The 16,409-nt window shown below is 43.3% G+C and overlaps 1 protein-coding gene across 2 annotated transcripts in view; it reads left to right on the forward strand.

The window, feature by feature from the left end:
• The window catches only part of PMM2 (phosphomannomutase 2), a 30,505-nt gene that overhangs the window by 215 nt on the left and 13,881 nt on the right, over positions 1-16,409 (forward strand). For both annotated transcript variants that reach the window (XM_019468545.2, XM_019468544.2), the window contains exons 2-4: positions 11,058-11,169; positions 13,596-13,672; positions 14,344-14,435. In XM_019468545.2, the coding sequence (XP_019324090.1) occupies positions 11,058-11,169; positions 13,596-13,672; positions 14,344-14,435 (281 nt within the window). The remainder of the gene's footprint in view (positions 1-11,057; positions 11,170-13,595; positions 13,673-14,343; positions 14,436-16,409) is intronic.

Genomic DNA, 16,409 nt, shown 5'->3' on the forward strand with positions numbered 1-16,409 from the left:
CCAGGGTGGGGGTCGAGGGGCGGCTGAGGGCCGCCTACCTCCTCGGCAAGGCTGAACTCCGTTCTGGGTGCCTTCCAGGGGTGAAACGGAAACTCGAAACACATCCCCAAGACCTCAGGGTGCTCGGAGAGATGAGACGGGCTGAAAACCCTTGAAAGCAAACAAAGTGTATGGGGTTGGAAAACGCAGTTTTGGACTCTCACCGCATGCCCTGAATTTGAACCCCAACTCAGCCCTCTTACCAGCTATGTTCCCTCCTCAGTCCTGTCACCTATGAGCTGCATCTTGCATCCTAATAGGAAAAACATAGGTTTCCAGGTCAAACAGACCTAATAGAGTCTCAACTTCACTCTGTTGACAGCTGTCTGACCTAGAGCAAATCACTGAACCCCTGAGTGGTTTTTTTGTTTGTTTTTGTTTGTTTTTTATTTGTTAATTTTTAATTTACATCCAAGTTAGCATATAGTGCAACAATGATTTCAGGAGTAGATTCCTTAATGCCCTTACCTATTTAGCCCATCCCCCTGCCACAACCCCTCCAGTAACCCTCTGTTTGTTCTCCATATTGAAGAGTCTTTTATGTTTTGTCCCCCTCCATGTTCCCGAAATCCCACATCCCTCCCCTTCCCTTGTGTTTATCACTTCTGTGTCTTAAGTCCTCATATGAATGAAGTCATATGATATTTGTCTTTTCTGACTGTCAAATTTTGCTTTTCCGCTTAGCATAATACCCTCAAGTTCCATCCACGTAGTGGCAAATGACAAGATTTCATTCTTTTTGATTGACGAGTAATACTCCATTGTATATATATGCCACATCTTCTTTATCCATTCATCCATCGATGGACATTTGGGCTCTTTCCATACTTTGGCTATTGTTGATAGTGCTGCTGTAAACATTGGGGTGCATGTGCCCCTTCGAAACAGCATCCCTTTATTTCTTGGATAAATACTTAGTAGTGCAATGGCTTGGTCGTAAGATAATTCTATTTTTAATTTTTTGAGGAGCCTCCATACTGTTTTCCAGAGTGGCGGCAACAGCTTGCATTCCCACCAGCAATGAAAAAGAGATCCTCTTTCTCCACATCCTCGCCAACATCTGTTGTTGCCTGAGTTGTTAATGTGAGCCATTCTGACAGGTGTCAGGTGGTATCTCATTGTGGTTTTGATTTGCATTTCCCGGATGATGAGTGACGTTCAGCATTTTTTCATGTGTCGGTTGGCCATCTAGCTGTCTTCTTTGGAGAAGTGTCTATTCATGTCTTTTGCCCATTTCTTCCCTGGATTCTTTGTTTTTTGGGTGTTGACTTTGATAACTTCTTTATAGATTTTGGATACTAACCCTTTATCTGATTTGTCATTTGCAAATATCTTCTCCCATTCCGTCGGTTGCCTTTTAGTTTTGCTGATTGTTTCCTTCGCTGTGCAGAAGCTTTTCATTTTGATGAGGTCCCGGTAGTTCATTTTTGTTTTTGTTTCCCTTGCCTCCGGAGACGTGTTAAGAAGTTGCTGCGGCCAAGGTCAAAGAGGTTGTTGCCTGCTTTCTCCTCGAGGAGTTTGATGGCTTCCTGTCTTACATTTAGGTCTTTCATCCAGTTTGAGTTTATTTTTGTGTCTGGTATAAGAAAGTGGTCCAGGTTCATTCTTCTGCATGTCGCTGTCCAGTTTTCCCAGCACCATTTGCTGAAGAGACTGTCTTTATTCCATCGGATATCCTTTCCTGCTTTGTCAAAGATGAGTTGACCATACGTTTGTGGGTCCTTTTCTGGGTTCTCTATTCTGTTCCATTGATCTGAGTGTTTGTTCTTGTGCCAGTACCATACTGTCTTGATGATGACAGCTTTGTAATACAGCCTGAAGTCCAGGATTGTGATGCCTCCTGCTTTGGTTTTCTTTTTCAAGATTGCTTTGGCTTTTTGGGGTCTTTTCTGGTTCCATACAAATTTTAGGATTATTCTAGCTCTGTGAAGAATACTGGTGTTATTTTGATAGGGATTGCATTGAATCTGTAGATTGCTTTGGGTAGTATTGACATTTCAACAATATTTATTTTTCCTCTCCAGGAGCATGGAATATTTTTTCTTGTGTGTGTGTGTCTTTTTCAATTTCTTTCATAAGCTTTCTGTAGTTTTCAGTGTATAGATTTTTCACCTCTTAGGTTAGATTTATTCCTAGGTATTTTATGGTTTTGGGTGGCAATTATAAATGAGATCAATTCCTTGATTTCTCTTTCTGTTGCTTCATTGTTGGTGTATAGGAATGCAACCAATTTCTGGGAATTGATTTTCTATCCTGCCACTTTGCTGAATTCATGAATCAGTTCTAGCAGTTTTTTGGTGGAATCTTTTGGATTTTCCATATAGAGTATCATGTCATCTGTGAAGAGTGAAAGTTTGGCTGATTTGGATGCCTTTTATGTCTTTGTGTTGTCTGATTGCTGAGGCGAAGACTTCCAATACTGTGTTGAATAACAGTGGCGAGAATGGACATCCCTGTCTTGTTCCTGACCTTAGGGGGAAAGCTCTCACTTTTTCCCCGTTGAGGATGATATTAGCATTGGGTCTTTCATATATGGCTTTTATGATCTCGAGGTACGGTCCTTCTAGCCCTGCTTTCTTGAGGGTTTTTATCAAGAAAAAATGCTGTATTTTTTCAAATGTTTTCTCTGCATCTGGTGAGAGGATCATGTGATTCTTATCCTTTGTTTTACTGATGTGATGAATCACATTGATTGTTTTACAGATATGGAACCAGCCCTGCATCCCAGGTATAAATCCTACTTGCTCGTGGTGGATACTTTTTTTAATGTATTGTTGGAATTGGTTTTGGAATCAAGGTAATGCTGGTTTCATAGAAAGAGTTTAGAAGTTTAACTTCCATTCCTATTTTTCGGAACAGCTTCAAGAGAGTAGGTGTTAACTCTTCCTTAAATGTTTGGTAGAAGTCCCTTGGAAAGCCATCTGGCCCTGGACTCTTGTTTTTGGGGAGATTTTTGATTACTAATTCGATTTCTTTACTGATTATGGGTCTGTTCAAATTTTCTATTTCTTCCTGTTTCAACTTTGGTAGTTTATATGTTTCTAGGAATTTGTCCATTTCTTCCAGATTGCCCATTTTATTGGTGTATAATTGCTCATAATATTTTCTTATTTATTTCTGCTGTGTTGGTTGTGATCTCTCCTCTTTCATTCTTGATTTTATTTATTTGTGTCCTTTTTCTTTTTGATCAAATTGGCTAGTGTTTTATCAATTTTGTTAATTCTTACAAAGAACCAGCTTCTGATTTCATTGATCTGTTTTTTGTTTTGTTTTGTTTTTTGGTTTCAGTAGCATTAATTTCTGCTCTAATCTTTATGATTTTCTGTCTTCTGCTGGTTTTGGGTTTTATTTGCTGTTTTTCCAGCTCTTTAAGGTGTAAGGTTAGGTTGTCTATCTGAGACCTTTCTTCCTTCTTTAGGGAGGCCTGGATTGCTATATACTTTCTTCTTATGACTGTCTTTGCTGTGTCCCAGATGTTTTGGGGTGTGGTGTTATCAGTTTCATTGGCTTCCATGTACTTTTTAATTTCCTCTTTGACTTCCTGGTTAGCCCATTCATTCTTTAATAGGATGTTATTCAGTCTCCAAGTGTTTGTTACCTTTCCAAGTTTTTTCTTGTGGTTGATTTCGAGTTTCATAGCGTTGTGGTCTGAAAATATGCACAGTATGATCTCGATCTTTTTGTAATTGTTGAGGGCTGATTTTGTCCCAGTATGTGATCTATTCTGGAGAACATTCCATGTGCACTGAAGAAGATTGTATATTCTGCTGCTTTAGGATGAAATGTTCTGAATATATCTGTTAAGTCCATCTGATTCATTGTGTCCTTCAAAGCCATTGTTTCCTCGTTGATTTTCTGATTAGATGATCTTTCCATTGTTGTAAGTGGGGTGTTGAAGTCCCCTACTATTATGGTATTATTATCTATGAATTTCTTTATATTTGTGACTAATTGATTTATGTATTTGGGTCCTCTCACATTTGGAGCATAAGTGTTTACAATTGTTAGGTCTTCTTGGTGGGTAGACCCCTTAAATTATGATATAATACCTTTCTTCATCTCTTGTTACAGTCTTTATTTTAAAGTCTAGATTGTTTGATATAAGTATGGCTACTCTGGCTTTCTTTTGTCAACCAGTAGCATGATAGATGGTTCTCCATCCCCTTACTTTGAATCTGAAGGTGTCTTTAGGTCTGAAGTGTGTCTCTTGTAAACAGCATATAGATGGATCTTGTTTTCTTATCCATTCTTTTGCCCTATGTCTTTTGATTGGAGCATTGAGTCCATTGACATTTAGAGTCAGTACTGAAAGATAGGAATTTATTGCTATTATGTTGCCTGTAGAGTTGGAGTTTCTGGTGGTGTTCTCTGGTCTTTTCTAGTCTTTGTTGCTTTTGGTCTTTATGTATTTTTTTTAGGGTTTGTTTTGTTTTGTTTGTCTTTTCTCCCCTCACAGAGTCGCCCTTAAAATTTCTCGGAGGGCTCATTTAGTAGTCACAAACTCCTTTAATTTTTGTTTGTCTGGGAAACTGTTTATCTCTCTTTATATTTTGAATGACAGCTTTGCTGAATAAAGAATTCTTGGCTGCATATTTTTCTGATTAAGTACATTGAATTTATCCTGCCACCCCTTTCTGGCCTGCCAAGTTTCTGTGCATAGGTCTGCTGCAAACCTGATCTGTCCTCCCTTGTAGATTAGGGACTTTTTTTTTCCCTTGCTTCTTTCATGATTCTTCCTTGCCTGAGTATTTTGTGAATTTGACTATGATATGCCTTGTTGATGGTTGGTTTTTGTTGAAACTAATGGGGGTTCTCTGTGCTTCCTGGATTTTGATGTCTGTGTCTTTCCCCAGGTTAGGAAACTTTTCTGCTATGATTTGCTCACATAACCCTTCTACCCCTTTTTCTCTCTCTTCATCTTCTGGGACCCCTATATTTTGATGTTGTTCCTTTTAAATGAGTCACTGATTTCTCTAATCCTTAAACCTTGCTCTTTTGCCTTAGTCTGTCGCTTTTCCGCCTCATGCATCCTGCCGCCCTGGATCCATTCGAGATTGCAGCTACCTCAGTTACAACATTTTTTATTTCATCCTGACTAGCTTTTACTTCTTTTATCTCCACAGAAAGTGATTCTAAACTATTTTCGACTCCAGGTAGTATTCTTATGATCGTGATTCTAAATTCTGGTTCAGACATCTTGCTTGTATCTGTGTTGGTTAATTCCCTGGCTGTCGTTTCTTCCTGCTCTTTCTTCTGGGGTGAATTCCATTGTTTCCTCATTTTGAAGGGAGAAAGGGAATTAATGAGGTTAAAAAAACTAAATTAAAAAAATTAAAATTAAAAACAACACACACAAAAATCAAATAAATGATGCTAGATCCTAGGTGTGTTTTGGTCTGGGTATTGAATTGTACTTGATAGATTAGAAGAAAAAGGGGAAAGAAAAAAAAGGAAATCGTTTGAAAATTTGAAAAAAATGAATACACTGAAATGGAATAAAATGAAATGATGAAAGTAAAATAGAATTAGAAAAAAAATTACACAGAAGTAAAAAATACAGTAGAAAAAATTAACGAAAAATATTTTTAATAAAAATTGAAAATGAAGTTTCTCTCTGCTGAGTTCTGTGGTTCAGGTTGTGCAGGGTGTTGTATTAATCCTCAAATCGGTTTTCGAGTTGTGCAGGATAGTTTAGTGTTGATCTGGCTGTGTTTCATGGATGCAAGACACAAAAAAACTTACATGCTGTTCCGCCATCTTGGCTCCTCCCATAACGCCCCCCCAACCCGAGTGGTTTTAAATGGGGGCATTCCCAGTTCCATATGGTGTTGGTGAGGCTCGAATGAAATCGAACAAATTCACTGAAGTATCTTGGCTACGATAGGCTGGGTTCAGTAATAATAAATAGTAGCCGCTAGCACCCCTCCCCTCTCCACCCCCTTCTCCAGTAGAAGTGATCAAGGAGGCCCAGATTTTTGCAGACTGCCTCCTGAGAGCCTCCTTGGACTCCCGGAAGCTTGCTTCCCACTTCCTGATTTTGCTGCTACAGGCATGGATAGGTTTCAGTTAAGGTCTGCGTTTGTGGTGAAGCTCACTCTGACCTCCTCCTTGCACAGACTGGTCACTGAAGTGACCTCACTATCTTCACATTGTATCCCTACCTTCTTGATTTGGGCTGAGTGGTGGCAATGGTGTGCTCCACATTTCCACATTAAATGCATGTGGTTTTAGATCAGTTTGCCTTTCTGGCCCGCAGGTTCAGTGGATCTAGTGGTGATACTCAACTGCCTTGTTCTTCAAAGGCTCCTTTTGACACAGATTCAGCAACCAGCCTGCACTTGTGGACAGCTACAAGTTCTTGCTGGTCCAGAGCCAGAGTCAGCATTTCATTGTTCCTAAAGGGTCAGATAGCAAGAATTTTTGTCTTTGACAGCCATGTGGTCTGTAGTAACTAATCAATTCTAATGCAAAAGCAGCCATAGACGACAGGTAGACCCGCTTCATTCGGTTCCAATAAAACTTTACTGATTTGTTATGAAAACAAACAGCTGCTCCATTTGGCCCATTGGCTGTAATGGTCTATGGTTCACATTCCAAACCTTTTTAGAACCTTCTCCCTCTCAAGCCGTCTCCCTCTTTTACCCAAGTAGGATTTTTTTTTTCTTTTTTTTGAGAAAGAGCATGAGCCAGGGAGAGGGGCAGAGGGAAAGAGAACGAATCTTAAGCAGGCTCCCTGCTCAGTGTGGAACCTGATGGGGGCTTGATCCCACGACTCTGGGATCCTGATATGAGCTGAAATCAAGTCAGACACCCAACTGACTGAGTCACCCAGGCACCCTCCAAATAGGATAATTTTTGTTACCATTTTAAATAAAGGAAACTGAGATTCAGTGAAACCATGATCTCGATTTGTCACAGCAAATCTGGTACAAGTTTCTGGTCTACTGGGCATTGTTCTTTGCTAAGTTTCCCATTTTCTGCCATTGCTGTAAGACGGATGCTGTTCTGGCTCCTGGTTCTGCCATTCCAGAAGGTGCTTCTGACTCCCAGAAGGAATCAGGATAGATAAGCGTGCAGTATGAAATAGCAAAGAAACCCACAACGTATTCCCTTAAAATACCTGAAATATGATATTCTTGGCAGCAAACAATTTTAACACTGAAAAAAAAAGTCTTAATTTAAAAGAAAATTGTTTCTGTGTGCTGGGTGCTCCAGGTAAAAACAAATATACTTTACCAACAGATCTATTCATTATACAACCTTTCCCTTCCTCAATACACATATTCTCCAACACTGATAAGCACATTACAATCCGGAAGCAGAATAGGTTATCTTGCAGCTGCTAAAGGACGGTATGATGCAAACAGGTAAAATCTAGTTTGAATGGAGTCCAGAGCCTTGCACATATCACTGTTTAAGTAGAATCTTCTTGGGGTGAATACTTTCCTAAGGACTGCCACACCATCTAAAAACAGTTGAGGGGCACCTGGGTGGCTCAGTCGGTAAGCATCTAACTCTCGGTTTCAGCTCAGGTCATGATCTCACGGTGTCATGAGTTCGAGCCCTGCATCGGGCTCTGTACTGACAGTGGAGAGCCTGCTTGGGGTTCTCTCTCCTCTCCCTCTCTCTCTGCCCCTCCCCCACTCACACTGTCTCTCTCTAAATAAATAATTTTTTTTTATTTGAAAAAAAGAACTAAACATAAAAACAAAAACAGTTGAGACTCAGAATAAAAGTCTGTGAAAAGAAGGGAGGCACAAGCCTGAATGGGAAACAGTTGTTTCCCAGCTGTGTGTTAGAAAACATTCAGGCACCAGAACCACTGAAAAACTAGTATACAGCCATATCCCCACCACTTAAATTCAACACTGATTGACATTAACTGTCTTTCTACTTGTTTATTCCGCGCTGTACCACTCCTTAAGCCATAGTCATCATGGTGCTTCACCACTAAATTTTTCATCCTGCATCTCTTGAGGACATCTGTGGTGACCACAGGGGCCATCGTCACACCTGGGAAAATTATCACCAGTTCCCTCATCTTATGTAATGCCCCAGTCCAGCAGTTGGCAAATGTTTTTCTGCACAAGGCCAGATGGTAAATAACTCGTTGAGACTGTGCAGGCGATGTGGTCTCTGTCACAACTAATCGACTGTGTTGTGGTGGCCACAGGCACTACACAAATGAATGGATATCGCTGTGTTGCTGTCGTACCTTGCAGAACTAGGCAGCGGGTCGGTGCTGGCCGCTGCGCCCTATTTTGCTGAGTCTTCTTTGCTGCCGTCGGTTTTCCTTTCTTGTCCCCAAAAAAAGTCTCTCATAGTTGGTTTTTTCAGAAGGTGAATTTTTTTTTATTAATTTTTATTTATTTTTCTTTTTTAATTTTTCTTTTTTAATTTACATCCAAGTTAGTTACCATGTAGTGCAACAATGATTTCGGGAGTAGATCCCTTCATGCCCCTTAGCCATTTAGCCCCTCCCCCCCTCCCACAGCCCCTCCAGCAACCCTCTCTTTGTTCTCCATTTTTAAGAGTCTCTTCTGTTTTGTCCCCCTCCCTGTTTTTATATTATTTTTGCTTCCCTTCCCTTATATTCATCTGTTGTGTATCTTAAAGTCCTCGTATGAGTGAAGTCATATGATATTTGTCTTTCTCTGACTAATTTCACTTAGCATAATAGCCTCCAGTTCCATCCACGTAGTTGCAAATAGCAAGATACCATTCTTTTTGATTGCCGAGTAATACTCCATCGTATAAATATACCACATCTTTTTTATCCATTCATCCATCGATGGACGTTTGGGCTCTTTCCATACTTTGGCTATTGTTGATAGTGCTGCTGTAAACATTGGGGTGCGTGTGTCCCTTCGAAACAGCACACCTGTATCCCTTGAATAAATACCTAGTAGTCAGAAGGTGAATTTTTAACAGTCTTTGACCTTAATCTCAAGCTTTTGAATCTTTCTCTGTTTATTTTGTCCAGGGTGATTTATAAAGAATTCCTTGTAATTGTCAACACAAGAGTTATTTGGGAACATCACAACAACTTTGGTGTGTGATTATTTTGCTCTAAAGATGTCTCCTACAATGGGTAATTGAGATGCCTGTTGTGGTCACAAGCAGCTGGGTCTTATTTCCTGTCAAAAAAATATTTGCTGCCACTTGGAAGTGAAAGGGTGTCTTCTACAACCCATTCACATTGCAGACACATGTCTGATGGCCACAGTGCCTTGGAGCTCATCACTGTGCACAGGGGTTAAGATCACATAAATTGCAGCTTCGGGCTTCTGTTTGAAGATGGAAGTATTGCATTTTTTTAAAATTTATTTTAACATTTATTTATTTTTGAGAGACAGAGACAGAGCATGAGCTGGGGAGGGGCAGAGAGAAAGGGAGGCACAGAACCTGAAGCAGATTCCAGGCTCCGAGCTGTCAGCACAAAGCCCAACACGGGGCTCGAACCCACGAACCCCGAGATCACGATCTGAACCGAAGTCGGACACTTAACCGACTGAACCACTGAGGCGCCCAGAAGTATTGCATTTTTAGTATTTTGCAATCCAGGGAGTCTTCCCCCACTTCTGCCATTCTGACCTCAGGTGAGAGTAAGCCAGTTGGCCCGGGGTGGGGGGTGGGGGGGTGGGTCTAGGACCCATTTTCACAGTCACTGACTCACAAAGGCCACCAGTGCAGTTCTACATTGTGTGTGACACATCAAGATTCCCCTGAAGATACAGAAAAGACTCTGTTACAAGCCCTCTGTGCAATTTGGTTAGTCCTATGTGTGGATTACTCTAAACCAGTTTGTTTTGTTTTGTTTTTAAGAAAAAGAGAAGATGGAATTCCAGATGTTTATGTACTGAATTTAAGTCATTTTTATTTTTGTTTTTAATTTCTGGTAACTTCATTTCTAAAGATAGAACTGTCAGGGGCGCCTCACTGGCTCACTCCTGTGAGGGGTGCCTGGCAACTCTTAATCTCGGGGTCATGAGTTCTAGCCCCATGTTGGGGGCAGAGTTTATTTTAAAAAAATAAAAATAAAAATACCCATGTGAATGTACAATTCAGATTGACAAAAAATAACAAAATAACTTTTTTATTTTATTTTTTTGCATTTATTTATTTTTGATAGAGACAGAACACAAGTAGGGGAGGGGCAGAGAGAGGAGACACAGAATCCAAAGCGGGCTCCAGACTCTGAGCTGTCAGCACAGAGCCTGATGCGGGGCTCGAACTCACAAAGTACGAGATCATGACCTGAGCCAAAGTTAGAAGCTTAACCAACTGAGCCATCCAGGAGCCCCTAACAACATTACTTTTAAAACTTAATTGTGATTTGTCTTAACAGAGATGTCTTTTCATGTGACTTTCTAATTTCTTTTGAATTAGTGCACAGTTTGGATTTTAACCAGCATAAAATTATACTGTTGTGACCACTGTTTATACATAGGAGCTTTTCTTTTAGGAGAGACTAAAAAAATCTAGTGATTTTACTCTCATGGCTTTTGTTTTTGCTTTGGTTTTGTGTAGTTATAACAAATCAATTCTCAACGTCCTCTTTAATTGTGTTGTGTTATTTTCGTTAAAATCAGTCACCTACATTCGTAAGTAGAGCGCAGGGTAACATTTGTAGGAAGTGCGCTAGTCCGTGTCCATTGGTTTGGAAAAATCACCACTTAAGGCTGAAAAAGCGAGTCATTGCACAGGACTTAGAATGAGTCTACTCGTGTTTCCAAAAACAAGACCTATTTATTTTTCTGCATACAAACAAGCCTAGAAATGCAGAGAGGACTAGCCAGAACAGCACACACCGGCTGTTTATGTGTTACTTGTGTGTTTTAGGTAGAAATAAGTAAACGTTAACAGGTTTTTTCTGGTGAAAAGCTGATGTACTTGGACTCGTCTACAGACCTAGAGCCTGAATTGGTTTGTATGAACGTAAGGATTGTGTCCCTCCAGGTTTCGTCTCCTGATCACTTTACCGCTCACGACTTTTTATTTTCCTTCTTGAAACGTAGAAAATCACCAAGGAAATGGACGGCTTTCTCCAAAACCTGAGACGGAAGATCAAGATTGGAGTGGTGGGCGGGTCCGACTTTGTGAAAGTGCAGGAGCAGCTGGGAAGTGACGGTAATGTCGACATTGCTGATTGCATTTGGTAGAAGATTAACTTCTTAGGAGGCAGTTAGGGCCTGTCGCTGTTAAGTGTCACCGGCCCGAGGCCTCCTCCCCACATGATTCCTTGTTGGGGGGATCATTCTCTCTGCTTTCTCTTTCCTGTTTTTAATCCCATGAGTAAATTTCTGGAGTCGGTGGTGGACCTCTTGGTACTCAGACGCGTGGGGCGTTTCCCCAGAACTTCCAGTGTCTGTGTCATTGCCCAGAATGCTTATGTTGTCCGCGTCCACTCTCCCAGCTCTGCTCAGACCCTGTCTCCTGACTGTCCTTCTCACCCGGGTGTTGAGGTGCCCTCTGGGTGTGGGGGCCGTCTGTTGCCCTAACACGGTGTTTCCCAGAGTTCCCTATTCATGAGTCACCCAGGCTGCTCCCCTTCTTTTGAACCAGACTCTCTAGCACAGGACCCCAGGAAGCCGGGCATACTTATTGGCCCCTTCACTGGAGACTATGAGGTCCGTGGGGCCTGGGAATCGTATTTCAGCTGCTCCCCCCGGATGGCCTCATGCATAGCCCCCCTAGCGCCACACTCCATGCTTGTTGGAAACTGGCTGCTTGTCTGTTTTTCTTGAAGACTAGGACTATGGATTATTCATCTTGCAGCCCGTGTCTCTAGGGTGCCTGGACTGTAAGAAATAGAGGATGGAGAGCTAGATGAATCGATCATCTTTTGGACACTGTTGACATTTGGGCCAGGTCCTTCTCTCTTGTCGAGGGCTGTCCTGTGCATTGTAGGGTGTTCAGCAGCATCTGGGCCTTCACCCGCTTAATGCCAGTAGCCCCTCCACCCCCAGTGTGACAACCAGAAATGTCTCCAGACATTGCCAAATGTCGTCGAGGGGGCAAAATCATCCCCGGTTGAGAACGAGCATTTTGGCTGTAATATCTTACAGTCAGCATCTGTGTAAGCTATATTTACAGGCTCAGTCACTGTAAGTATAATCTGTGCGTTCTCTTTAAAACCCTGTTCTGCTTATACTTAATTTTTCCTGTAGATGCCTTACTTAGAAAGCCTGTAAACAATTTAACAGGGGCACATTAAGCCCCAGAAATCCTGTTACCTGGCCCTGATGGCCCTTTCTGCCTCTGGCCAGATTTTAAACCACAGGCTCGAAGAGGTTTTGTGTCAGGGTTGGGCCCTGTCTGTATATTTCAAAGACTGTAAGTCAAAGCAACAGAATCAAAACATCCACAAGCTGGAGAAAGTTGACGGTCCAGCCGTATCAGAATCACTGGGGAACTTGGTAAAATACAGATGTGAGGGCCCCACCCAACTCATGGTACGCAGGAATCCGCACTTTAACAAGCACCTGAAGTTTGAGAGCCCATTTAGATTTGCATGAGTGGTCTCCAAATCTGACTGCTTGTAAGAATCACCCAAAGACCTTTTTTTAAAAAACAATCTGATTTTAGCCTCGCCCCTGCATATTCGTGATCAGAAATCCCGAGAACAGGGGCACCTGCGTGGCTCAGTCAGTTGAGTGCCCAACTCTTGATTTCGGCTCAGCTCATCCTCTCACGGGATCTTCATAGGATCAAGCTCCACTGTCAGCATAGAGCCTGCTTGGGACTGATTCTCTTTCTCCCTCTCTCTCTGCCTAGCGCGTGCATGTACTCTCTGTCTCTTTCTTTCTCTCTCTTTCTCAAATAAACTGTCAATAAATAAATGTGAGCAGATCCTGGGAATCTGCGCATTTCCATTGCCACCCCAGTGATGCAGATCCACAGTGAGGCTTGAGGGCTGTCACGGACGCCCATCTTCCCGTGTACATAAGAGGGGGCTGAAGGCAGAGATGTGAGAGGGCCCACCACGTGTGCAGTCTCTAGCCTGGCCACTGTCTTTTGCGTTTGTAATTGAGAGTCTTCTAAAAAAAAAAAAACTTGAGGAGCTCTTTCCCCACTCGCCCAATCTGTGACGACGAGGTATTCTTTTACAGTCCTTACTAGAGTTCAGCAATCTTATTGGTGATGCGTGTTAAGAAATAGAGGAGTGCCTGGCTGGCTCAGTCAGTTAAGCGTGCGACTCGATCTCAGCTCAGGTCTTGATCTCAGGGTTGTGAGTTCAAGTCCCATGTTGGGCTCCACGCTGGCCATGAACCCTACTTTAAGTAAAAAAAAAAAAAAAAAAAGTGGGAGTGGCTCAGTCAGTTGAGCATCCGACTCTTAGCTTCAGCTCAGGTCATGATCTCACTGTTGGTGAGTTTGAGCCCATCTTCGGGCTCTGTACTGACAGCATGGAGCCTGCTTGGGATTCTCTCTCTGCCCCTCCCCTGTGCATTCGAGTGCTCTCTCTCAATAAATAAACATTAAAAAAAAAAAAAGGGAAATAGAAACACAGCCTTCAGTTCATCACGTGCTGTTTTCTTTTGTTTCGGTTGCAGTGGTTGAAAAATATGATTATGTGTTTCCAGAAAATGGCCTGGTAGCATACAAAGATGGGAAACTCTTGTGTAAACAGGTACGTTCTTGAATATGCAAACAACTACATGCTACTGTTAAAATGTTTTCTAAAAGGATATTTGATGTTGAGTGCTTCTGGGGAGATGTACCTGGGAGGTGAGGCACAGGGAAGGAATGAATCTCCACCCCGTGTTTTTTGTATCTTGCATGTTGAACCATGCGACTCGCATATTCCAAACGGTTAACTGAATTTTCGTAATTGTTTTTTTAAGGATAGCTAATCGAATATTTTCATTAGTGATAGCACAGAGTAAGGCAGGCTCCCTTGCTACAAGCATTTTTGGAGGCACCGTGTAGCTCTTTGTAATAAGATCGTCTGTTCAGACATAAGAGAAGGCCAGAGTGGAACAACAGTGTTCTCTGTCAGCGTCTGTAGATATTTTAATTGGATAAAAGCAGCAGTAGTGTACTCTTTGGGCCTTCCATGAAGCATTTGAAAGGTAATGAGTACAAAAATCTTGAGTAATGAGACAGAACATGCTTTAATTAAAGCCCCTCAGGGTTTGCTTATACGGGAAAGAAGGAAAAAGGCAGCGTGGGTGTGTCACCCCGGCCGCCACACCAGCCTCGTGACCCTCAGCGGTAGTGGCTGAAGACCCGGGTTTGCGAGAAAGTAATTTTGAAAATGGCCTGTCTCTGAATCAAGTAACCCGTCTTTCCTTTGTCTAGAACATTCAGGGTCACCTGGGGGAGGCCCTGATCCAAGATTTAATCAACTACTGCCTGAGCTACATTGCGAAAATTAAGCTCCCGCGAAAGAGGTGGGTTTGCTCTCAGCAGACAGGCTGAGCTAGAGGCTGAACTAGTGTCCTTTGGGGGCATGGTGCCGAGTCAGTCCCCGGCCCTGTGCTTAGGAGGGAACTGCTGGAGACCTTCCAGCGGAAGTGAGGACAGAAACGATGGCATCTGCACCTGGTGGAAATCTGACACCAGGTGCTTTCCGAGGCTGTGGGGAAGGCCTGTGAAATAGCTCCCAGACGCACGAGTCACCTGGGGGCCCAGCCAGACCCCGCACGTGGCCGTGTTTGCTGGGTCCATGGTGTGAAATAAAATCTGAATCAGTTGCTGTCATTTGGACACCCGAGCTCACATGCTAAAGTGCCTGCACTTCCGGCTCCTGTGGTGTCTGGGGCCCGCTCCTGCGCGGCGGGAGCCGGCTCAGCCACACTCCCCCCACCCTCACCCTCAGTCTTTCCCACACCCCTTCCCTCCTTGTTCTGACCTCAGCAAGCATCTGATTTGGGGACTTACCTCTCACCCTGGATACTGTGCTCACCTCCATTCCCATTTTTAAATAATACCAACAGTAATGTTACATGCCCGCAGTTAAAACACTGGCAGAAAATGAACCCATAGGCTAACAGTGGCTGTTGCTTGGTGATGTTATGGGTGTTTTCTTAGAAATACGTTCATTTTCTTTTCAGTTTTCTGCCCTTAATACGTAACACCTTGATGATGAGGGGGAGAAACGTTTTTTAAACGGCAGCTGAATTTCAGGGCATGTGCTTTGGGAACTGCTCAAAACCACCAGAATCCATGAAGCCAGTGCCCCTGCCCAGCACCTCCACTCGGGGCAAGGGCCTTCCCTTTTCACATCTCCCAGAAGGGCCTACGGACGAGACAGGCTGGGCCCAGCGTAGTCCTGGCCACAGCTGGGTAATGGCACGTGGGACTTCGTTTTCCTGTTCTGTATGCTTTTATGTATCATGGCAATTCTCCATAGTAGAAAGTGGAAATATAACGTATCCCAGGTCAACTCAGGCTTTCCTTTGGGTTAAGCATTAAGAGAGGCTTAAAAAAGAGGAAAGGATAAGGCATAATCCTGTCCTCAGAGGGGTTGTCATCCCAGTGAGGGAGACCCACGTGCACAGCTGTCATTCCACTGACGCAGGAGGTGCCCCCTCGATTGGGGAGCAGGCCTGAGACCACCTTGATCAGCATTTGCCCACCCCTCCCATCAGCGCTGCTGTATGCCCCATGTGGGTCACGTGGGTGCAGTAAGACTGTACAGGAGTCCAGATCTTCGGGGAGGAATCGCACACCAGAAAATGTGCCGTAATCCTGGCTTTTGAGAACAGAAGCCTTTCTCAAATGCATCAGCCTCCCTTCCGTGGGAATGAGAGGGATACTGTGTCCTTGAGTTGGGGACAACTCATTGAGCTCTTTGACGTTTAGGACCCACAGCTCTAGGGTCACCCCTGGGAACGATTACCAGGGTACACGTAGCAGATACAGGCACAAGGCTGGTCTGTACCAGCTCCAGGATGTATGGCGGGGGAGGGGCGGGGGGGCTGCTGGAGGAAGCATCTTAGATGCACGTGTGTGGTTATGTCATTTGCCTCCTGTGCAGTTTGAGCACAGCCAGGGAAGGGATGCAGTGATGAGATTTTGCCACATTGACTTTATGCGATGAGTATTCATTGCTTCCCAGCTTGCAAAACCTGGCCATCTGATTTTCTCGGGACCCCTTAGAGGTACCCACAAGGACTGCCTCAGCCCCTTTGTGAGGCTCTGAGAGGCACCCTGAGTCACATAGGGTCTCAGGAGGCAGCGCTGGCCTTGAAACAGCCCTCTGCTCAACACTGGGCATGTGTCCCCGAGATTTACAGGTGGCTGGTTTCTCAAGATCAGGGCTGTGCACAGAAAATGGAAAGGGTCCGGGGAAAAGGTGTCAGAGGTTCACAGGCGTCAATGTTTAGAACTGGAAGTCATTTCAGAGTGCACGGTTTGTCACA

This window comes from Panthera pardus, unplaced genomic scaffold (assembly GCF_024362965.1).
Source record: "Panthera pardus isolate Hobbes unplaced genomic scaffold, ASM2436296v1 HiC_scaffold_5, whole genome shotgun sequence".
NCBI lineage: Eukaryota > Metazoa > Chordata > Mammalia > Carnivora > Felidae > Panthera > Panthera pardus.